Source organism: Agelaius tricolor, unplaced genomic scaffold, assembly GCF_023055355.1.
Source record: "Agelaius tricolor isolate 1412-34295 unplaced genomic scaffold, bAgeTri1.0.p SCAF_40, whole genome shotgun sequence".
Lineage (NCBI taxonomy): Eukaryota > Metazoa > Chordata > Aves > Passeriformes > Icteridae > Agelaius > Agelaius tricolor.
The window spans coordinates 1,395,033-1,418,532 of NW_027269300.1; the positions used below are offsets into that span (position 1 = coordinate 1,395,033).

General features: G+C 55.0%; 2 protein-coding genes across 2 annotated transcripts; one reads left to right on the forward strand and one right to left on the reverse strand.

Moving 5' to 3' along the window:
- Positions 1-6,234: 6,234 nt before the first annotated feature.
- On the forward strand, positions 6,235-7,167 carry LOC139603639 (olfactory receptor 14J1-like). The gene has a single exon (XM_071454530.1). It carries the CDS (start codon positions 6,235-6,237, stop codon positions 7,165-7,167), a length of 933 nt encoding a protein of 310 aa, XP_071310631.1.
- Positions 7,168-20,295: 13,128 nt separating this feature from the next.
- LOC139603640 (olfactory receptor 14A16-like) lies at positions 20,296-20,847 on the reverse strand (the record flags this gene model as incomplete). The annotated part of the gene is made up of 1 exon (XM_071454531.1): positions 20,296-20,847. A coding segment is annotated over one exon (552 nt), but the record flags the coding sequence as incomplete, so codon positions are not given.
- Between the last annotated feature and the right edge of the window lie 2,653 nt (positions 20,848-23,500).

Consider the following 23,500-nt stretch of genomic DNA (forward strand, 5'->3'; position numbering starts at 1 on the left):
GGGCATTCGCCGAGCTCTGAGAAGCCGCCGGTGCTGCTGCGGCTGAAGCGCAAACGCCCCGGGCGGAGGAGTGACCCTGCTGCCACCACTGCCCTGGCCCCCAGCCCTTCTCCAGCCCGGACAAGGCGCCGCTGCGGCTGGCGGCCGCCCCTCAGCCCCCGGGCCCGGCCCCGGCAGGCGGGGAGCCCTGGGCAGCGCCCCTGCGGCAGCAGGGACCGAGCCCCGGCACCGGGCTCTGGCCCCGTGGCGCCGCAGGGCCGAGGGGGACACGGGCAGGGCGCTCGGCGCCATCGCCCCCAGCCCCGAGGCCCCTTTGGAGCCCGGCCCGGGGCTCCCCCCCGCCTCCTCCAAGGCCCTGCTGGGCTCGGGCTGGTGCTCAGCGCTGGGCCCGGCTCTTGTGCTCGCCCCGAGTGGGGTTTGTTTGCAGCCCGGGGTGCTGAGGATCTCATGGGAAATATCACTGCAAGGGCGGTGTTGATCAGCCTGGTGCTTCCTTTGTGCTGTGCCTTACACTGCTGTTTTGTTTTATTCGGCTTTTAGAGCCTGCCTGTGAAGAGAAGCCCTCCAGAAGCACGGAGGCTGCCGAAACATCCGACATCCTCGCCCTAAGCAAGGGATGGAACAGCACAGACTGCTGAAAAGATTCCAGCTGGTCTCAGGGCACAGAGAAAGCCTGTTTAACTTGGTATTTGGTGGTCCATGTCTGTATAAAAGAATGCTCTAAAATGTCAGCTTTCAAGAAAATGTCCTAGGTTGATGTTTCCTGTGCTGGTGAGAGTCTTTTAAACCCAGCCTTCTCCTGACCTCTCTGCTGTTGCAGTTCCATAGACAGAGGTTGTTGTCTTTTAACCCTTCCCATGGGCAGGCTGGTGTTCAGCCATCTCCAGGACAGCAGGGCCCCATCCCACGTCACTGTGACCTGGGAAGGCAAAATCCATCACTCCAAATGTCCCCCCTTGCTCCTTCTTGCCGGACACTTGACCCTGGCACTGGGGTTTGCTGCTGGTTGCTGCAGGAAGAGGGAAAACCCTGTGACATATTGGGGCACATGGAACCAAGGAAACCCCTGTGACACTGTGGGGCCTGATGGAACCAAGGGTCCTTTGTGACACAGGGGCCACATGGAGCCAAATATCCATTGTGACAGTTTGGGATCTCATGGAACCCATTGTTCATTGCGACAAAGCAGATCCAAGGAGACCATGGTGTTGCTCGTTGTTCATGCAAAGCTTTTGCATTAATCATGGAATCATGGAGCCCATTGTGACACAGCAGGGCCCCGTGGAACCAAGGGGCCATGGTGACACTTGGAACTAAGGATACCACTGTTGAGCACAGAACCTCATGGAACCAAAAGTCCATTGCCACAGAGCAAGGCCTCATGGAACCATGGAGTCCAAAGGTCTAAAACATTTCCTGCACAGTTCTGCCTTGGGTGAGGGGAATGTTATTGGTGACAGCTTGGTCTTGGCACACACTTGAGGAGTGTGTCTGTTTGAAGTGGGGAAACTCAGGAGTTTCAGATTGCTTCAAAAAACCCCAAAAAGGGAAAACCCCTGTTAGGCTGAGTGCAGCCAGCTCTCCAAGCACAGCAGGTCCCAGGGGAGTGAGGACAGACAGGATGGGGCTGGGCACTGTGGAGCAAGGTTGTCCACACTGGGTCAGAGCTCCAGGCACAGCTTCTGTGAGCAGCCCAGAGCTGCTGAGGAGAGACCCTGGGTCAATATCAATCACAGAATGCTGCAATTGTCTCTGCTCCAAAGAGAGCAGTAATAAAATACGTCCTTTAAAATAGGAGTGTATATTTTTTAGAAGCTCTTTGAAATATTTCTCCATAACTGGACTAGGAAACCTAGAAACCTAGGAGAGCCAAGGACACTGTTGCAGCTTCAGGCCCAAAAAGTGCAAACAGTGAATTGAGGAGAGCAGACTGGGAGGATGGGACTTCACAACCTGAAGCTGTAATTGCATAATTAACCCCAATATGGAAATGGACCAAAACCTATAAAAATGTGAAAATGTGTGAACCATTGTCCATCTTGGGTGTACCCTCAGCCAGGCTCTTGCACTGCCCCAGGTGTATCCTTTGAAGGCCTTTTAATAAATCCCTACTTTATTCCTGTAACACTGTCCAGCCCCTGTTCTAGGCAGCCTCTCAAGGCATCAAGGCCTGGCTGGCTGGGACGCCTGGAGGCCACCTGACAGGTCCATCTGACCCTGGCATGTCGAGGGCTGCTGCTCATCTGCCCCTGGAGCACTGGGGCTCTGGGCTCTCCTTCCTGTGGGAAAGAGCTGCCCTTCTCCTCCAGATGCCCATGGCCAAAATCAGGATTCCTCCTCCAAATTTCCATATATGCAAAGATTGTTCCCAGATGAAGTCTGCCAGGACAGACAGATCTGGCTGGCTTGGCCACCTGGGGGCCACCTTGTGACAGTGTTCACAGGGGTTTTCAGGATGAGGGAAGAGACATAGATTTGACTCCATATTTCAGAAGGCTTGATTTATTATTTTATGATATATATATATTACATTATAACTATACTAAAAAGAAATAGAAGGAAAAGGTTCATCGCAGAAGGCTAGCTAAGAATAGAATGGAAAAGAATGATAACAAAAGGCAGCTCTCTCAGACTCTGTCTGAGATAGCTCGGCCTTGATTGGCCATTAATTATAAACAACCTAGATGGGCCAATCAAAAATCCACCTGATGCATTCCACAGCAGCAGATAACCATTGCTTACATTTTGTTTCTGAGGTCTCAGCTTCTCAGAAGGGAAAAAAAAACCTAAGAAAGGATTTTCAGAAAAAGATGTCTACGACACCACCTCTCATCTACCTTTGAAACACTGGGGCTCTGTGCTTTCCATCCTAATAAAAAGCACTCTCCTTCCTGTCCTGGTGCCCACAGCCAAAACTGAGATTCCACCTCCAAAATTCCCCATGTCCAAGGATTTCACCCAGATGAAACGTGCCAGGAGAGACAGATTGGGCTCTCTTGGCCCATGGGTGGCCACCTCTTGTATTCTTCTAAGAAACTTGGACTTCACACTTTTCTTTCTTATGGATAAACCATCCATCTCTATCAGGTGCCCATGGTCAAAACTGAGATTCCACCTCCCAAATTCTATGTATGCAAAAATTTCTCCATGATGTAAGCGGCCAGGACAAACAGGTCTGGCTGGTTTGGACTCTCAGGAGCCTTCTCTCTCTGCTTCTGCCACTCAAATTCTTGAGCTCTGTGCTCTCCTTCCAATGGAAAAGAACCGTCCTTCTTATCCCGGCAGAAATGGCCGAATTTTTTATTCCACCTGCACAATTCCCTATATCCAAGGGCTGCATTCAGACAAAAGCTGCCAGGACAGAAAGGTCTGGCTGGCCTTGGCCTCTGGTGGCCATCTTTCATCTGGCCCTGAAACACCAGTGTTCCACGCTTTCCTTCCTATGGAAAAGAACTGTCCTTCTCCTCCAGGCATCCATGTCCGAAACTGTTATTCCACCTCTACAATTCCCTATATGCAAGGATGGCTCCCTGACAAAATCTGCCATCACTGTCTAGTCTGGCTGCCCTTGGCCTCTGGTGGCTGCCCCTCGTCCGCCCCTGGAACACTGGGGCTCGGTTGTTTCCTTCCTATGGAGACCCCAGTGACACCGTGAGGACCTGGTGGAACCATGGAGACCATTGTGACACTCTGGGATACAATGGTGACACCATGGGGCTTCACGGAACCAAGAGACCACCATGGCTCTGTGGGGCCTTGTGGAACCATGGAGACCATTATGACCCTTCAGGGCCTCGTGTAACCACGGGGCCATTGTGACACCTCAGGGACTCGTGGAATCAAGGGAACCACTGGGACATTGTGGGGGACCATGGAATGAGAGAAACATGGAACACATCTGGCTGATTTGGCCTCCTAGGGGTGACCTGACGGGTCTGGCTGATCTCAGAATGTCAAGGGCTGCCTCTCATCTGCCAATGAACTACTGGGGCTCCATGCTTTCCTTCCTATGGAAAAAACTGACTCTCTTTTCAGACGCCCAGGGACAAAATTAGTACTCCGCCCTAAAACCTTGCTGTATGCAAGTGTATCTCAGAGAAAAACCTGTCAGCTCTGGCTGGCCTTGGCCTCTGGTGGTCACATCTCATCTGCCTCAGAAGCATCAGGGCTGTGCAGCAGCTGCAAGACAGCCCTGCCAGAGCCAACTGGGGCAGCACTTTGGCCATGGCTGCTGGGCCTGGGCCTGAGGCAGGAGCAGGAGACAAGTGACCCTTGCAGGCCTGGGGCCTCATGGCCTCCTTGTCCCTGCTCAGCAGCCTGGCAGGGGCCGCCCCATGCTCCTGCCCTTGGCATTGCACATCCCCACATGCCAGTGCCCATCCCGGCAAGAGCCCTGAGCAAGGAGGGAGGGACAGCATCTGCCTGGCCAGGCCCTGGGGCTCAGGCCTTGGCCCTTTGCATTCCTCAAACACATCCAGCTTTGCTCAGCACCAGAGACACCTTGGCCTTGTTTGTCCCCAGCTGTCATCACTGCCTCCAGGGTTCTGCTCTAACTGGAACCTGGGGACACTTTCCCAGTTGTGTCCCTCAGTGGAACCCATTAAAACTTCAAGAAACTTTTGGAGTTTCAATTTAATTTTGAGTTCTTGAGAAGTTTTTTGATCACTCTCTCAGGGACTGATTTTGATGTAAACAACACCAAATCCCCAAGAGGCTCATTAAAGTCCTTGTGCTGTGTCTGTGCTGCTGAGCTTTAAAGGAACAGCTCTTCCAGGGCCAGCTCCTCTCCCAGCCCAGCAGGGCTGAGGGCTCTGCCTGCAGGCACTGAGGGGACAGGAGCCAGGCAGAGAGAGGCTGAAGGTAATCAGGATTGGGAAGACATTGAGCTGAGACTCCACCTGGGGAAAGATCTTCACAGCCCTGTGCATGGTGAGTGTGTGGGTGCAGGGCAATGTCCCCTGTGCTCCTGGAGGGATCTCCTGAAGCCAGCACACCCCACAGCCTGGCGGATGTGTCAAGAGGACTCTCCCAATTTCTCTGTGGCACAGGAGCAGGAGGAGGAGGAGGAGGGGGAGGATGTGCTGAAGAGCGGGGCTGCCCTGGGCACCGTCAGAGGGACAGGGCAGGACGGCTCCTGCTGCCAGGGACGGCTGCAGGGGCTGAAGCTGGGGCTGCAGCCAGGGCTGCCCAGGGCTGTCCTGCAGAGCAGCTCCTGCAGCCCTCAGGGCTCTTGGCCAGCCCAGGGCATGTGCCACCTGCCAGGGGCAGCTCTCAGCCTGCCTGGCAGCTCCCCATGGACGCTGCAGGGGAGAAGTTCCAGGTGCAAGGAGCCACCCCCGTCAGGGCAGATTCCTCCTGCTCTGGAGATGGTGCTGCATGGCCAGGGCTGCTCTCAGCTTTCTCCTAAAGGGAAGGGAAAGGGGCTGTCAGCTTTGGCTGTGTCCCTGAGCCTCCTGCACTGTCAGCCTGGGCATCAGCAGATGGGCCTCAGATCTCCCTCAGAAAGTGCCTCCTCAGCCTCCTCTCCCTACACACAGCAGCAGCAGCAGCACCTTGGCTTGCAGCATCTCTGTTTGTCTGGCCTGCCCTTAAGGCCCTGCTGCCAGGGAGATGCCCCTGGGCAGTGCCCTGTGCTGGGAGGGGTCTGCAGGGCAGAGCTGAGCCCCCAGGGCTGGGCTGGGCTCTGGCAGCATTGGCAGGGACAAGGCTTGGATAGAGAGAAACAGCTCCCAGCAGGCACAACTCCAGGCAGCAGAGAGCCAGACCAACCCTTGGTATCCCATCCTGTCCAGCTTCACAGGGAAAGAGAGAAGAGTTGGAGAGATTGATTTTGAAACTGGAGTCTTCAAAAAGGCCACGTTTCTTTTTAAATGCAATTTTAAATTTGTACATCCTGTACTAGAGGGAGGTGAAATAAGCAAAGGGCACCTGTGTGGGACCAGCAGGTCTGACTGCTCAGGGGCACAGGGAGCCCTGTTTTCCCTCTGGGCTCCCCAGTGTTCAGGCTGAGAGAATGCTAAGAAGAGGACTTCTGTCCCTTCTAAAAAGCACAAGTTACTTAGCAAACCAAACTTACTTTCAAAAAAAAAGGTAAATGAAATTTCCAAATTTCCACAAAAAAAGAGAAGCAATTTTGATGGCTTGTGTAAGAAGATAGCATAGGATTGACTCAAGGTACTTTGTCCAAATTGTCAATGTTGTCTTTGGACAGCTCACAATGTCTAGAGTGAAGCAATGTGCAACAGCAGCTCCATCAGGCACTTCCTCCTGCTGGCATTGGCAGACATGCGGCAGCTGCAGCTCCTGCACTTCTGCCTCTTGCTGGGCATCTCCCTGGCTGCCCTCCTGGGCAACGGCCTCATCATCAGCGCCGTAGCCTGCGGCTACCACCTGCACACGCCCATGTTCTTCTTCCTGCTCAACCTGGCCCTCAGCGACCTGGGCTCCATCTGCACCACTGTCCCCAAAGCCATGCACAATTCCCTCTGGGACACCAGCACCATCTCCTACTCAGCATGTGCTGCACAGGTGTTTCTGTTTGCCTTTTTCATTTCAACAGAGTTTTCCCTCCTGACCGTCATGAGCTACGACCGCTACGTGTCCATCTGCAAACCCCTGCACTACGGGACCCTCCTGGGCAGCAGAGCTTGTGCCCACATGGCAGCAGCTGCCTGGGCCAGTGCCTTTCTCAATGCTCTAATGCAAACAGCCAATACATTTTCCCTGCCCCTGTGCCATGGCAATGCCCTGGGCCAGTTCTTCTGTGAAATCCCACACATCCTCAAGCACTCCTGCTCACACTCCAAACTCCGGGAACTTGGGCTTCTTGTATTTTCTGTCTGTCTAGTATTTAGCTGCTTTGTGTTCATGGTTTTCTCCTATGTGCAGATCTTCAGGGCCGTGCTGAGGATCCCCTCTGAGCAGGGACGGCACAAAGCCTTTTCCACCTGCCTCCCTCACCTGACCGTGGTCTCCCTCTTTGTCAGCACTGGCACATTTGCTCACCTGAAGCCCCCCTCTGTCTCCTCCCCATCCCTGGATCTGGCAGTGTCACTTCTGTACTCGCTGGTGCCTCCAGCCCTGAACCCCCTCATCTACAGCCTGAGGAACCAGGAGCTCAAGGCTGCAATCTGGAGACTGATGAGTGGATGGTTTCACAAATATTAAACCGCTGGCCAGTTTCTGCAAGTCAAATGTAATAAAACTCAACTTGGATAGTTCTAGTTGGGATTGGTGGTTGGTTAATTCTTTTCATTCCTTTAACATTCTTTTTAATATTGTCCACAAGAAATGCAATTGTTTGTGCTGTATCTCATTTTGTTTCTTTCCACCTTTGCTGTGGCCCCAGACTGTGTCAATGAGGAGCTTTGCCCTTGGTGGCTTCAAATGAACAAAAGGATGACCTAGCAGAGATCTTCTCATCAGAGATCTTTCCCTAGATATGCTCCTTATGTTGCCTTCTCTGGAGCTGCAGCAGCAATGTCTGTGTGCAGAGCTGGGGCAGATCAGTGCTGGCCCAGCAGCTGTGCCCAGCAGCAGCAGCAGCAGCACTTGGTGTTGCCAGTGCTGCTGCCGTGGCCCTGCCCCGCTGCCCTGGTGGCCCTGGTGTTGCTGCAGGGCCTGAGTGCTCTCGGGGCCCGGCACAGCCCTGGGGGTGGCAGTGCCGGGGCTGCAGCAGGGACAGGCCATGGGCACTGCTGGGGCAGCGCTGACGCCTCAGGCCAGGCCCTGGGGGCTCCAGGCTCCTTGCCCAGGCTCTCTCAGGAACACGGCCAGGCCAATGCTCAGCACAGAAACCCCCGTGAGCAGCCCCAGGCTGGCCGTGGGCAGGCTGGGGGCAAACAGCATGGCTGGGGCTCTGCAAGGGCCCTGGGGCAGACGGGAAGGAGCAGCAGAGCAGGGGCTGATCCATCCCCAGTGCGCTGCACAGCCCAGGGCAGCGTCCCAGAGCGTCCTCATGCAGCTGCCAACAACATCCCCCCTCTGCAGCCCTGGCCTCTCCCCCAGCTCACACAGGTGCCCCATCCTTGCAGGCACAGACACGGCAGCACTGGCTCAGCAGCCCCTGTTTGCATTGCACACAGCAGGGGCAGCACCCCCATGCTGTTGCTGTGGGGACATGAACCTGAGGGAGCACAAATGCCATCAGCCCCTGGGGCCGGCAAGGGCTGGGGGACACCAGGGAAACCACTCAGCTTTGTTGTGACAAACCTTTGAGTTCACCAATTCTAACCTGCACCCTAACACAGTATTGTCTGCCCTGAGCCTTCTCCAGATTATACAACTGCAGCTCCCTCATGTCCTTTCAACCAGATTTCTCTTCCAGACCCCTCCCCAGCCTTTTTGCCCTTCTCTGGACACGCTCCAACCCCTCCATCGCCTTCCTAAATTGGGGGCCCAGAACGGGACACAGCACTTGAGGTGTGGCCTCACCAATGCTGAGTACAGGGGAAGAATCCCTGCCCTGCTCCTGCTGGCCTCACCATTCCTGTTCCATAGGAGTGCCAGGGGTTGGATGGGGGAATTGGTGGCGTGGGGGTAGGGACAAAGTCTTGATTGATTGTCAGCCATGAAGGGTCTTGATTTTCATATCTGTTCAAACTACATAAGGAGGGGCTGGGGATCAATATCAACTGCGGATTCTGAATCTACAAACAGAAAAGAAAACTAAACAGGACAAAACAATTGTCTCCTAACTATTTTTAATATAATATATTCTATTTGAATACACTTCTCAAAACAAATTAACCACAGAAGAATCAGAGACTTGAATTATTCCCATGGACTTGTCTTGTTTGGGTGTTCTGAACAAATGTTTATGAGCTTTTCTCACTGAATTTCTCAGCTGAAGAGCTCAAGAAAGAAGAGGCCTCTGGAAAAGTAAAGTTCATCACCAAACTCCAAGGTGCTGAGGATCCATCCTGATCAGAGCAGGAATGAACAGAAAGGGGCCCAGCTTTGTGGCTGCCCAGCTTTGGGATGGGCCCTGGGCCTGGAGCAGGAGCAGCTCTTGAGGGCCCCAAGGCCGGGGCTCTTGTGCTGCCCTGGGCAGATGGGATGGCAGCAGGGGCTGCAGAGCTCTCAGCATCTCCTGCAGAGGAGAGCAGGGCACCCAGGGAGCCTCCTTTCCCTTGGCCAGGCCCCTTCCCTCATGGTGGGGCTGAGTCCTGTGGCAGCTGCAGCTGCTGCTGTGCCCTTGGCAGGGGCTGAGGCCGTGGGGCAGTGCCCAGAGCAGCCTGGCCTGAGCAGAGCTGTGGGGCCAGAGCCGGCTGGGCTGGGCTGGGCTCAGAGAGGCCCTTGGTGCTGCCCAGAGCTCAGGGCAGCTGGCAGAGCTTGCAGGGAGCTGGGCTGGGCTCAGAGAGCCTGGCCCAGAAACCATCAGTGTCCATCTCAGCCTGGCTGAGCGTGCAGGGGCCAAGAAGAGCAGCCCAGGCTCTGCAAGTTCTCTGGGTGGGAGCTGAGCTTGTGAGCCCTGAGCCCTGCCCAGTGCTGGGGCTGCACCTCCAGCTCCAGAGGAGATGGGACAGATGGGAGCAGAGACAAATCATTCCTGCTGCATTCTTTCTTGTGTTTGCTTATACAGGGGACCTGGATCCATATGTAGAGGAGGTGTTTTGTGCCAGATAACACTGGTGGAGTGAGAAGAATAATATTATGTAACTGAAAATAATATTTCATGCATAATACACAATGAGGAAAAAAAGACACAAATGATCCGGAGAGCATCTGAGTTTTTCAGAGGATGAGAGACTCATTGATGTTCCAGTAGTCAAATCTGTTCAAATACTTTCCTCAGAGCTTCCTTGAGATGAGAGGTGACCACCAGAGGCCAAGGCCAGCCAGAGCTCCCTGTCCTGGCAGCTTTTGTCTGGGAGAACCCTTGCATACCGGGAATTTTTTAGGGGGAGTATCAATTTTGGCCATTGTGATCCTGCAGGGCACCTGGGAAGACAGATGCTTCTTTTCCATAGGAAGGAAAGCACAGAGCCCCAGCTCTCCTGGTGCTGATGAGAGGCAGCCCTCAGCATTCCAAGATCATCCGGACCTGTCCAGTGGCCCCTGGGAGGCCAAACCAGCCAGACCTGTTCCATGTCCCCTTGGTTCCATGATACCCTGCAGGGTCACAATGTTCTCCTTGCTTCTGCAGTGTCACAATGGCCCCGTGCTTACATGAGGCCCTGCAGGGTCACAGTGGCCCTTTGGTTCCCTGGGGCCCCACAGTGTCACAATGGTCTCCATGATTCCATGGGGCCTTGCAATTCCACAATGCTCTCCATGGATCCACAGTGCCCCCAGGATCACAATGGCCCTTTGGTTCCATGAGGCCCTGAAATGCAGCAATGGCCTCTTGGTTCCACAGAGCCCTGCTGCTCCACACTGGCCCTTGGGACCATTGGGCCCAACAGAGCCACAGCGATGGCCTTGGTGCCACGGGGTCCCACAGTGTCACAATGGTCTCCATGGTTCCATGGGGCCCCGCAGTGCCACCATGGTCTCCACAGGAAGGAAAGCACAGAGCCCCAATATTTCAGAGGCTGATGAACTGCAGTCACTAGAAGCCAAGGCCAGGCCTGTCTGTCTGTCCTGGCAGGTTTGTCTGGTAGCAACCCTTGGATACTGGAAATTTTGAATGTTAAATCTCATTTTCACCCAATTTCGGCCTGGAGAAGGCCAATTCTTCTCCATAGAAAGGAAAGCATGGAGCCCCTGTGTTTGGAAGGCAGGTGAGAGCCAGCTGTCAGGAGGCCAAGGCCAGCCAGACCTGTCTGTAATGGCAGCTTCTGTGTAGGAGCAAACATTGGATATAGGTCTTTTGGAGGTGAAATCCCAATTTCATCCATGAGTGCCTGGAGAAGAAGGATGGTTCTTTTCCCTTAGGATGGAAAGGGCAGAGCCCCAGTGTTTCAGGGCAGAATTCAGGCAACCACCAGAAGCCAAGGCCAGCCAGACCTGTCTGTCCTGGCAGCTTTTGTCTGGGAAAAACCCTTGAATATAGGGAATTTTGGAGGAAAAATACCAAATTCAGATATGGTCACCTGGGCAGGAGAGACGGTTCTTTTCCATAGGAAGGAAAGTACTGAGCTCCATGTTTGAAGGCAGGTGTGACCCAGCTCTCAGGAAGACAAGGTCAGCCAGACTTGTTAGTAATGGCAGCTTTTGTCCGGGAGCAATCCCTGGATATTGGGAATTTTGGAGAGGGAATCCCATTTTAGCCATGGATGCATGAATGAGAAGGGCAGTTCTTTTCCATTTGAAGGTCAGCTCAGAGCCCCAGGGTTTCAGGGGTACATGAGAAGAGACCCTCGACATGCCAAGGGCAGTTGGACCAGTCAGGCCAAGCCAACCAGACCTGTTCCCTGTTCCCTTGGATCCATGGGGCCCTGCAGGGTCACAGTGGTGGTGTCATATTGGATCCTTGGTTCCATCAGGCCCAGATGTGTCACACTGGCCTCTTGTTTCCATGGGGCTCCAGATGTCACAATGGTCCCTTGCTTCCATGAGACCTTGCAGTGTCACAGGGGTCTCCTTGGTGACACAGTGTCACAATGGACCCTTGGTTCCATGGGGACTCACAATGTCAGAAGGGTCTCCTTGGTTCCATGAGGCCCTGCAGAGCCCCTTGATCCAATGAGGCCTCCAAGTGTCATCATGGACCCCATCATTGGTTCATGAGTCCTTGTAGTGTCACAATGGCCCCTTGGTTCCAAGAGGTTTCTCAGGGACACAATGGTCTCCTTGGATCCACAGTATCACAAGGGACCATTGGTTCAATGAGACCCCAATGTGCCAAAATGGATTTTGGTTCCATGGGGTTCCACGGTGTCACAATGGACCCTTTGTTCCATGGGCTTGCACAGTGTCACAGCTGAGTCCTTGGTTCTGTGAGGCCCCGCTGGCGGCAAATCTCTGAAATATCATAATAAAGCTCCTGAACACTCATTTCCTATTTCAGAGGGTATCATTTATTCAGACCTGACGTCGCGTGAGGGATAACTCCTAACCTTACATGGACATGTAATTCTACCAGTGTGTTGCTTATACACAGTCGCTAAATGTGAATTACAATTTACCCATTTCCATAAAACCCACCCCAAGGTCCCAGATTCACTCCTTGTTTTCTCTATCCCTGCACCCTTGAGCCAGATGTCTTCTTCTCTTCCAAGTGTCTTTGCAGGGAAAGCAGCCCCTGCATGCCTTGTTCCTGTGCTGAAAGTTCCCAGGCAGGGTTAAAATGGAATGAACCCTTTTGGTATCAGCCCCAGGCTTTGTGTGGGCAGGCAGAGGCAGGCAGGAGGCAGAGCTGTCAGCAAAGGAAGGGCCCAGCCAGGTGGGGCAGCCGGGGGATGCCCACAGCCTGCAGGGACAGAGGCACAGGGCAGGGAAACCGTAGGACAGCCTGGGCTGCACAGGGCACAGGCATGGGCAGCAGCTGCAAGACAGCCCTGCCAGAGCCAACTTGGGCAGCACTTTGGCCATGGCTGCTGGGCCTGGGCCTGAGGCAGGAGCAGGAGACAAGTGACCCTTGCAGGCCTGGGGCCTCATGGCCTCCTTGTCCCTGCTCAGCAGCCTGGCAGGGGCCGCCCCATGCTCCTGCCCTTGGCATTGCACATCCCCACATGCCAGTGCCCATCCCGGCAAGAGCCCTGAGCAAGGAGGGAGGGACAGCATCTGCCTGGCCAGGCCCTGGGGCTCAGGCCTTGGCCCTTTGCATTCCTCAAACACATCCAGCTTTGCTCAGCACCAGAGACACCTTGGCCTTGTTTGTCCCCAGCTGTCATCACTGCCTCCAGGGTTCTGCTCTAACTGGAACCTGGGGACTCTTTCTCAGTCATGTCCCTCAGTGGGACCCATTAAAACTTCAAGGAACTTTGGAGTCTAAATTTATCTTTGAGTTCTTGAGATGTTTTTTAAACGGGATCTCAGAGACTGAGTCTGATGTAAATAACACCAAAGCACTGAGAGGGTCATTAAAGTTTTCCTAGTCCAGTTATGGAGAGAGATTTCAAAGAATTTGTCAGAAAGAGACATTCCTATTTTAACTGATGTATTTTTATTTTATTTCTCTTTAGAGCAGAGGTGATTGCAGCATTCTGTGATTGATACTGACCCAGGGTCTCTCCTCAGCAGCTCTGGCCTGGTCACAGAAGCTGTGCCTGGAGCTCTGACCCAGTGTGGACAACCTTGCTCCACAGTGCCCAGCCCCATCCTGTCTATCCTCACTCCCCTGGGACCTGCTGTACTTGGAGAGCTGGCTGCACCCAGCCTAAGAGGGGTTTTCCCTTTTTGTATTTTTTGAAGCAATCTGAAACTCCTGAGTTTCCCCACTGCAAACAGACACACTGCTCAGGTGTGTGCCAGCCCCAGGGGCCACCAAAGCCACTGCAGAGCTGCCCTGGGCCAGCTGTGAGGGTGGATCATCAGCCCAAGCTGCACTGGGCCACTGCAAGGGGCTGTGGCCATGGGCACTGCACTGACCCCACTGCTGGGTTTGGCTGCCACGGCCACGGTGAGAAATTAAACTGTCCTTGGAAACACTGGGGAGGACTGGGACATACTGGGGAACACTGGGAACGCTGTGGGGAAGACTGGGGACACTGCGGCACCCTGTGTTTGAAATTGGGAGGAACTGAAGGGACTGGGAATGGTCTCAGGTGTATTGGAAGGGACTGGGCTGTACTGGGAGAGATTGGAGGGGCACTGGAGTTTTACTGGGGCTGTACTGGGGTAGTACTGGGAACGAACTGGGCTGTACTGGGAGGGAATGGTGAGGCTGTTCCCGCATCCGCCGCCTCTCATTTGCCGAGGCTTCCGCCCATCACCGTTCACAACCAATCAGCGCGAGAGATCTGGGCCTGGGGGCGGTGCCTAGACGGCCGACATATTTTCCTTTTGCCTACAACTCCCATCATGCCTCGCGGCGGGATACAGCCCCATTGCAGCCGGGACTGCAACGCCCGTCATGCCTCGCGCTCCACAGAACTCCGGGATCCGCCCCCATCAGTCCCATAAGTGCCCCCCAGACCCTTCAGGATCCCTCAGTGCCCCCTCAGTTCCCATTTGGGACCCCACAAAAGCGTCCCCGGACCCCCTGAGTGCTCCCAACCCCACAGATGCCCGGTACGCCCCCTTCTGGGAATTCGTCTCCTCTCATCCCCCGTGGCCCCCGAGCCCCTCAGAACATAGTCCCGCGCCTAAAACTCCTGCCGTGCCCCGCGCCCTAAAGAGCCCGGTTAGAGCTCCCGGAGCTCCCCCCAGGGATTCCCGAGCCGTTCAAGTTCCCCCGAGGACTTCAAGTCGCGGCTCGGACGCAAAAGTGTCCCCCAAGTGCCTTCCCGGACCCCCAAACGTCACGTTCCAACCACTTTCGTGCCTACAGCTCCCATCATGCTCCGCGGCGCAAGTCCAGCGCTAGTCCAGCCGGGACTTCATCTCCCGTCATGCCCCGCGCCCCTCCGAGAGCCATTGCAGCTGCGCCATGAACTCCCGTGATGCTCTGCGGCCCCGTTAAACTGTATTAGACCCGCGCCTACAACTCCCATCACCCCCCACGCCACAGAGAGCCCCGTTAGAGCCCCCCAAGGACGCGCCGGGACCCCGAAGGGCCCCGAATTCCCTTCCCTGACCTCCAAGGGCCCCCCTGGACCCCCAAGTTCTGCCCCGGACCCCGAACTGGCCCTCAGAATCCCTGAGTGCCCTTCCAAGTGCCCACCCTGCTGCCCCAAGTGTCCTCCAGACCCTCAAGTTCTCTCTGAATTCCCTCCCCAGACCCAAAACTGCTCCAAATGTGCCCCAGAAATGGCTCCAGGGACCCCAAAGTGCCTCCTTTTGACCATATGTAAAAAAAAGATGATAAAAATGATGGCAAAAGGTCTACAAAGAATATTAGTTACCATAAAGAGGAAGAAATAAATACCCAATAGAGCTTAATGAATTAATGAAGAGAATTGTGTTACTTAGAACCAATGACCAATAATTTTCTTGGTTGCTAAAAGTGTATCGATTTTTTTGGTATAAATATACAAATTAGGTAATAAAATTATAGAATAATACTATCAGAATAATATAATTATCATTTTACTAATTAATTGTATTTTATTTATAAGGAAAAAGGCTTAAATTTTTTTATATTAAGGGACATCAGTCCCAGGTAGGCGATGTCAGACATGGTGAGGCTGGGGGTGAGGAGCAAGTTGTCCAAACAGGCTCCAAACAGCCTGCAAGGGGCTCATTCTTCTCTGTGCCCAGACCTCCTAAGGAGACATTCAGCATCAAGATCACCTGGGAAATGCTTCCATCCCCTCTTCTCTGGAATGAAAAGTAAAAAAATATTCCCTTGACTAAAACCAAAAATCATGAGGTGCACTTTGAAATCTCCCTCCTGAAGAGAACTCCAAACTGACTCCAATCACTGCACAAGGCCTGGAGACTCAAAGGCAATGGAAGGGAGACAAAGAGCTCCTGAGGGCTTTCTGTATTTTAATCAGCCCCACGGTGGATTTGGGCCTGGCTCCAGGAGCCTCAGGCACGGAGAGAAGGATGAAGAAGCTGCTCAAGGAGTCAGCAGCAAAACTCCAAGTGCCTTGGAGCATGGCTGGGCCCCAGTGAGGGCAGGGAGGGCCAAAGGCTGCCCAGGGCCTGGTGAGAGCAGATCCTTGAGGCCAGGATTGCAGGGAGCCCAAGGCTCTGAGCAGGGAACTGCAATGCTGAGCAAGGCCTGGCTTGGCTGCAGGAAGCAGAAAGGCCAAGGCCTGAGCCCAGCCTGGGCCAGCAGGGCCTGTCCCTCACGGCTGCCTCGGGGCTCTTGGTGGGCCAGGGGGATGTGAGGGGCAGCAAGGACAAATGGCATCAACCTGCAGCCCCTGCCAGCCTCGCCAGGGAGGCCGAGGGAGAAGCAAAGTGCAGCCCCTGCCAGGAAAGTTCCTCCTGTGGGGCCTCCAGAGGCGCTGCCCGAGCCCAGGGCACAAAGGCCTGGCTGCCTGTGGCCCTGCCAGCCCTGCCCAGCCCTTGGCCATCTGTCCTGCAGGCTGTGGCCCCTGGGCGTGCTGCTTCTCTGCCCTGGCCAGCTGCACTCGCCCATCTCGCTGTCCCCCAGCATTTCTCACCCAGCGTTTCTGTGCCCTCCCTGGGCTCCCTGCACCCAGCGCTGCCGGCTCCTTGCACACAGAGCCCAGCCATGGCCCAGCCTCACGCTGCCACACCTCCAGCACCAACATTCTGCCCTGCGAGGGACTTTGCTTTCTCCTCAGCTCCAGCCTGAACCTTCCAAGCTGCACCTTGGGGAGGTTTCCTGCAATTCCCACTGCCAAAGCTCTGTCTCCTGCTGGTCACAAACAGAGAAGGGCTGGAGGGAGATGCAGTGGTCAGAGGCTGTTTGGGGCACAGTGACCATGAAATTACTGAGTTTTTAAAGATTCTGTGAAAGGAGGGGCATCAAGAAGTCTTTTACACTCAAGTTATTGAGAGCAGACTTCAGCCTATTCAGGATTGATTTGGGAAGTATCAAATAAGGTACTGATTTTTTAAAGGGAAACAGCCCTTAAAAACAAAGGATTTCAGGAAGGCTGGACACCCTTCAAGAAAGAAATTTTGAAGGAACAGCAACAACCTGTCCCTCTGTGCCCAAAATGAGCTAGAATGAAAAGGACTGGCCTGGCTGGACATGGATCTTTTTCCAGGAACTCAAGGGAAAAAAGATGGTGCATCATTATTGCAGAGAGGGGCAGGCAACTCAGGAAGTGTTTTAGGATGTTGTTAGGTCATGCATGTCCCAGATTGCAAGGCAAGGTGGATTCTATTTGCCAATTGTCTTCATTTAATTGGGCAGTTTTCCTTATCTCTTCCACAAGAACTCCTCCCTCCAGGGGAGACATCTGCTGATAATGGGCTATTGAATGTCACTGCATGGCTGATAAGAACTACAGCATCCCATTGGGAGATGCTCCGCCCAGAGGGAGGAGCCAAGCATTCCTACCCAAATATCATCTTGAAATTCTGGAACACCAGCACAGCTTCTCCTCTGGATTTCCCAGAGGAACAGCAGCTGCCTCTTCCACTGGATCTTCAGAGGAAGACTACACCTTTCTACAGGACCCCTGCTCCAACACAACCACACCTGACACTTCAGGAGGGCTGCAGCCACAATTCCAATTGGACTGCTACCAACACCCTGACCCACAGGGTGTCAGGTTGTGTTCTGACTCTGTCAGTATTGTTTTGGTTTACTGCATTGTTTACTTTATCTTTTTATTTTCTTTCCTATTAAGGAACTGCTCTTTCTGCTTCCATATTTTTGCCTGAGAGTCCCCTTAATTCCAAATTGGTAACAATTTGGAGGGAAGGGGTTTACATTTTCCATTTCAGGGGAGGCTCCTGCCTTCCTTACCAGACACCTGTCATTCCAAACCAAGACAATGCAGAAAGAAAATTAGAGAGGTGAAAGCGTAATAGCTGCTGGCCACTTCTTTGAAGAATATTAAAAATATTTTTTAATAATGCATTAATGGCAAAGGGGTGAAGAGGAACACCTCCATTCCTTATTCGGGGGATGTGGTAACCAAAGCTGAGGAAAAGGCTGAGGTAATTAACCCCTTCTTTGCATCAATTTTAAACAATAAGACAGGTTGTCCTCAGGACAAGTGTTCTCCTGAGCTGTAGATGGGACAGGGAGCAGAACAGCCCCCCTGTAATCCAGGAGGAAGCAGCTGGGGACCTGCTGAGGCACTCAGATGCTCACAGGTGTCTCTGGGAGTAGATGGGATCCATCCCAGGGGGATGAGGGAGCTGTGGATGAGCTCCCCAAGCTGCTCTCCATCATTTACCATCAGCCCTGGCTCAGCAGGGAGGTCCCAGAGCACTGGAGGTGCCAATGTGAGCCCATCCCCAAGAAGGGCTGGAAGGAGGAGCTGGGGAACTCCAGGCCTGTCAGCCTGACCTGGGTGCCCGGCAAGGTTATGGAACAGATCACCTTGAGTGCCATCACAGGGCACCCACAGGATGGCCGAGGGATCAGAGCCAGCCAGCGTGGATTTCAATATCTGCACTGATGATCTGCATGAGGGGACTGAGTCCAGCATCAGCAAATCTGCAGATGACACCAAGCTGGGTGTGAGTGTGGATCTGCTGGAGGGTAGGAGGGCTCTGCAGAGGGACCTGGACAGGCTGGATCCAGGGCCCAAATCCAGCAAGGTGAGGTTGAACAAGACCAAGTGCTGGCTCCTGCACTTTGGCCACAACAACCCCTGCAGCGCTACAGGCTGGGGACAGAGTGGCTGGAGAGCGGCCAGGCAGAAAGGGACCTGGGGGCACTGATGGACAGCAGGCTGGACATGAGGCAGCAGTGTGCCCAGGTGGGCAAGAAGGCCAATGGCTCCTGGCCTGGATCAGGAATGGTGTGGCCAGCAGGAGCAGGGCAGGGATTCTTGCCCTGCACTCGGCACTGGTGAGGCCACACCTCCAGTGCTGTGTCCAGTTCTATGCCCCCAATTTAGGAAGGCCATGGAGGGGCTGGAGCGTGTCCAGAGAGGGGCAAGGAGGATGGTGAGGGGTCTGGAACACAAGAGCTGTGAGGAGCAGCTGAGGGAGCTGGGGTTGTTTATCCTGGAGAAGAGGAGGCTCAGGGAGACAAGGTGGTGTCAGGGCTCAGGTTGGACTTGATGATCTCCAAGGTCTTTTCCAACCTTGCTGATTCTGTGATTCTCTGAAACCACCCCTGGAGCAGGTGCAGGAGAAGCCCTGGGCCTCCTCTTCAGGAGCTCCAGCAGCCCAGGTCCCTCAGCTTCTCCTGGCAGCCCCAAAGCCCATCCTGTCAGTCCTGCAGAGCCTCTGCAGCCCCTCCTCAGTGCCCAGAACAGGGAGCCCCAGAGGCAGACACAGCAGCCCAGATGTGCCCCCCTGGCCTGGGGTGCCTCTGGCAAGGGAGCAGCAGCAGGCACTGCAGGAGCCTGCAGACAATTCCTGCAGCACTTGTAGGATGATCCTGCTGCCCAAAGGACGTTCCCATGGGGCCAAGTCAGGAACTGCAATGGGGAGTGGGGCCAGAGAGGAAAGGGCAATCAGGGATGGGCTGTTTGCAGGGGAGGGAACGGGGATGGGCAATAGGAAGAAATCTGGATCAGGAAAGAGGAAAGAAAGCAAAGGTGAAGCCAAGGAAATGCTCGGGGCAGTTTGGGGGTGGCTGCCAGGCAGCCCTGGCTCTGAGCAACAGCGTCTGCAGTGGGACAGGAAACTCCCAGCTGATGGGAACAAACTTTCTGGCTGACTGCAGAGGCCAGGACAAAGCTGAGTGGTTTCCCTGGTGTCCCGCAGGCCTTGCTGGCCCCAGGGGCTGATGGCATTTGTGCTCCCTCAGGTTCATGTCCCCACAGCAACAGCATGGGGGTGCTGCCCCTGCTGTGTGCAATGCAAACAGGGGCTGCTGAGCCAGTGCTGCCGTGTCTGTGCCTGCAAGGATGGGGCACCTGTGTGAGCTGGGGGAGAGGCCAGGGCTGCAGAGGGGGGATGTTGTTGGCAGCTGCATGAGGACGCTCTGGGACGCTGCCCTGGGCTGTGCAGCGCACTGGGGATGGATCAGCCCCTGCTCTGCTGCTCCTTCCCGTCTGCCCCAGGGCCCTTGCAGAGCCCCAGCCATGCTGTTTGCCCCCAGCCTGCCCACGGCCAGCCTGGGGCTGCTCACGGGGGTTTCTGTGCTGAGCATTGGCCTGGCCGTGTTCTTGAGAGAGCCTGGGCAAGGAGCCTGGAGCCCCCAGGGCCTGGCCTGAGGCGTCAGCGCTGCCCCAGCAGTGCCCATGGCCTGTCCCTGCTGCAGCCCCGGCACTGCCACCCCCAGGGCTGTGCCGGGCCCCGAGAGCACTCAGGCCCTGCAGCAACACCAGGGCCACCAGGGCAGCGGGGCAGGGCCACAGCAGCAGCACTGGCAACACCAAGTGCTGCTGCTGCTGCTGCTGCTGCTGGGCACAGCTGCTGGGCCAGCACTGATCTGCCCCAGCTCTGCACACAGACATTGCTGCTGCAGCTCCAGAGAATGCACGAAAAGGAAATCTCCAGGGAAAAACTTTGCTGGGAGATCCTTTATTCTGTCTAAAAGCCACTGAGAGCCCAGCTTCTCATTGGCACAACCTGCGGCCACAGTGAAGGTGGAGAGAAACAAAATGAGAAATGGCAGAAACAGTGACTTTCCTTTGTTGCAATTTTAAAAAACTAAAACAAACAAAAAGGGAAGAACAAATTAACCACCAAACCCAAGTAGTATCAGAGATTACTTTTATTACAAGTGATTGGCAGAAACCGGCCAGCAGTTTAATGTTTCCGAAAGCGTCCAGTCATCAGTGCCCACATGGAAGCCTTGAGCTCCTGGTTCCTCAGGCTGTAGATGAGGGGGTTCAGGGCTGGAGGCACCACTGAGTACAGAACTGACACTGCCAGATCCAGGGATGGGGGAGACATGGAGGGGGGCTTCAGGTAGGCAAAAATGCCAGTGCTGACAAACAAAGAGACCACAGCCAGGTGAGGGAGGCAGGTGGAAAAGGCTTTGTGCCGTCCCTGCTCAGAGGGGATCCTCAGCACAGCCCTGAAGATCTGCACATAGGAGAAAACCATGAACACAAAACAACCAAACAACAGAAAAGCACTAACCACAATGACCCCAAGTTTCCTGAGGTTGGAGTTTGAGCAGGAGAGCTTGAGGATGTGTGGGATTTCACAGAAGAACTGGCCCAGGGCATTGCCATGGCACAGGGGCAGGGAAAATGTATTGGCTGTGTGCAGAAGAGCATTGAGAAAGGCACTGGCCCAGGCAGCTGCTGCCATGTGGGCACAAGCTCTGCTGCCCAGGAGGGTCCCATAGTGCAGGGGTTTGCAGATGGACACGTAGCGGTCGTAGCACATGATGGTCAGGAGGAAAAACTCTGCTGAAATGAAAAAGGCAAACAGAAACAACTGAGCAGCACATGCTGAGTAGGAGATGGTGCTGGTGTCCCAGAGGGAATTGTGCATGGCTTTGGGGACAGTGGTGCAGATGGAGCCCAGGTCGCTGAGGGCCAGGTTGAGCAGGAAGAAGAACATGGGCGTGTGCAGGTGGTGGCCGCAGGCTACGGCGCTGATGATGAGGCCGTTGCCCAGGAGGGCAGCCAGGGAGATGCCCAGCAAGAGGCAGAAGTGCAGGAGCTGCAGCTGCCGCGTGTCTGCCAATGCCAGCAGGAGGAAGTGCCTGATGGAGCTGCTGTTGGACATTTGCTCTCTTTGGACACTGGAACCTTTTGAAGGAGGAATCACAGTGATAATTGAGGGGAGATTTCTCACAGAATTATCAAAGCCATTTCTCACAGACCCTTTCCTGCCAATAAACTCCTCTCCCTTGTCTATGTCTCAGAGATCTTCCTTCACTGGTGCTGCTGGAGCCCTGAATGCTGCTGGAGCCCTGAATGCTGCTGGTCGATGTTGTGTCAGGAGCTGGACCTTCAGCTGCAGGACACCTGGGGGTCAGCCCTGACCTCCAGTCAGTGCCGGAAAACAGTGAGAGCAGGGGCCAGTCCTGGTGTTTGGACTTGGATAAAGAATGTTCAGCTAAGGCTGAGGAGCTGCCTGGGTGAAGGGCTGGGGATGACAGAAGGCAGAACGAGAGATTCTGCTGCACTGTGGAAGAACAGAGAGTCCAGGGAGGCAGGAGGGTTGTCTGAGGCTTAGTGCAGACTGAGAGGAGCTGCTCTGTCCCTCTTCTCCTCTTCCAGCTGCCCTGGTCTTGCACCTTTCTGAAATCCACTCCCGTGTTACCCTGGACAGCCAGGAGACACTGCTGAGAGCAGAGGGATCCCTGGCACACAAAGTGGCTCCTGCCTTTCCCAGAGTCAGGAGAGTGGGCTCATTGCCAGCCTCCCAGGCTGCCCTGCCCAGAGCTCCCCGGGCACAGGGAGCTGGGACACCCCATTGCTGTGCTCAGCCTGCACAGGAGGAGCCCAAGGGCTGGGCCTGGCCCTGCAGCTGGAACTGCCATTCCAGAGAGCCCCTCAGCAATGCCAGCAGCATCTGGGCAAGGCAAGGGCAGAGAGAGAGCCAGGCCTGAGGAAAAGCCTTTCCCTGCCCAGCCCTGCCCAGCCCCTGCCAGGCAGCAGCAGGGCAGGACAGTGGCCCTCAGGCCCTGGTCAGCAGGGAATGAATGGGCACATGGCCGGAGAGATGGCCTTCATCTCTGGGGCTGCTCTGCTGGCCCAGGAGGTACTGAGGGCCCCGAGCCCCCGGGCTGAGGGCTGTGCTGGCTGCGAGGGGACACAAGAGCTGTGCTGCTCAGGGCAGTGTCTGCCCTGCAGGGCAGGCCCGGCAGGTGCCACATCTGCCCTGCAGCAGGGCTGCCCTCAGCACTGCCTCCCTCCCTGCCCACGGCTCTGCTGCTGGAGCTGCCCCAGCCCCAGCTGCTCCTGTGGCCCCGGGCTCCTTCCCTGCCAGAGCTGCCAGAGCCCAGCCCAGCCCCTGGGCCGGCCCTGCCCTGCAGCTGCTCGGCCCTGCAGGGATTAAAGAACAGCTCCCCCAGCCTGGGCACCATGGAAAGGTGATGTTGCATGGATCTGGAGGCTGGGCAGCTGCAGGCACTTGCTGAGGTGCCCAGGAATCCTCAGGGTGATGGTTTAAGAGCCTTAACCCCTGCTCTCCTATGCACAGGTGAGTTTCCATTGCCACCAAGCTGAGCCAGGGAAAAGTGGAAGCACAGATTCAGGAAAGCAGAGACACAAAAAGAAAGTCCTGCCCTGAATGAGCTCACAAGTCCCCTCAGAAGGGGAGCCCTGCTCTGCAGCACATCCTCCTCCTCCTCCTCCTGCTCCTCCTGTGCCACAGAGAAACTGCGAGAGTCCTCCTGACACATCCCCCAGGCACTGGGGTGTGCTGGCTTCAGGAGATCCCTCCAGGAGCACAGGGGACATTGCCCTGCACCCACACACTCACCATGCACAGGGCTGTGAAGATCTTTCCCCAGGTGGAGTCTCAGCTCAATGTCTTCCCAATCCTGATTGCCTTCAGCCTGTCTCTGCCTGGCTCCTGTCCCCTCAGTGCCTGCAGGCAGAGCCCTCAGCCCTGCTGGGCTGAGAGAGGAGCTGGCCCTGGGAAGAGCTGTTCCTTTAAAGCTCAGCAGCACAGACACAGCACAAGGACTTTAATGAGCCTCTGGGGATTTCGTGTTGTTTACATCAGACTCAGTCCTTTAGATTGTCTTCAAAAAACTTCTCAAGAACTCAAACTTAAATTGAAACTCTGAAGTTTCTTGAAGTTTTAATGGATCCCACTGAGGAACATGACTGGGAAAGTGTCCCCAGGTTCCAGGTAGAGCAGAACACTGGAGGCAGTGATGACAGCTGGGGACAAACAAGGCCAAGGTGTCTCTGGTGCTGAGCAAAGCTGGATGTGTTTCAGGAATGCCAAGGGCCAAGGCCTGAGCCCCAGGGCCTGGCCAGGCAGATGCTGTCCCTCCCTCCTTGCTCAGGGCTCTTGCCGGGATGGGCACTGGCATGTGGGG

Excerpts from the sequence above, each read along its gene's own strand:
- LOC139603639 (XM_071454530.1), top strand. The coding sequence starts at position 6,235 with ATGTGCAACAGCAGCTCCATCAGGCACTTCCTCCTGCTGGCATTGGCA.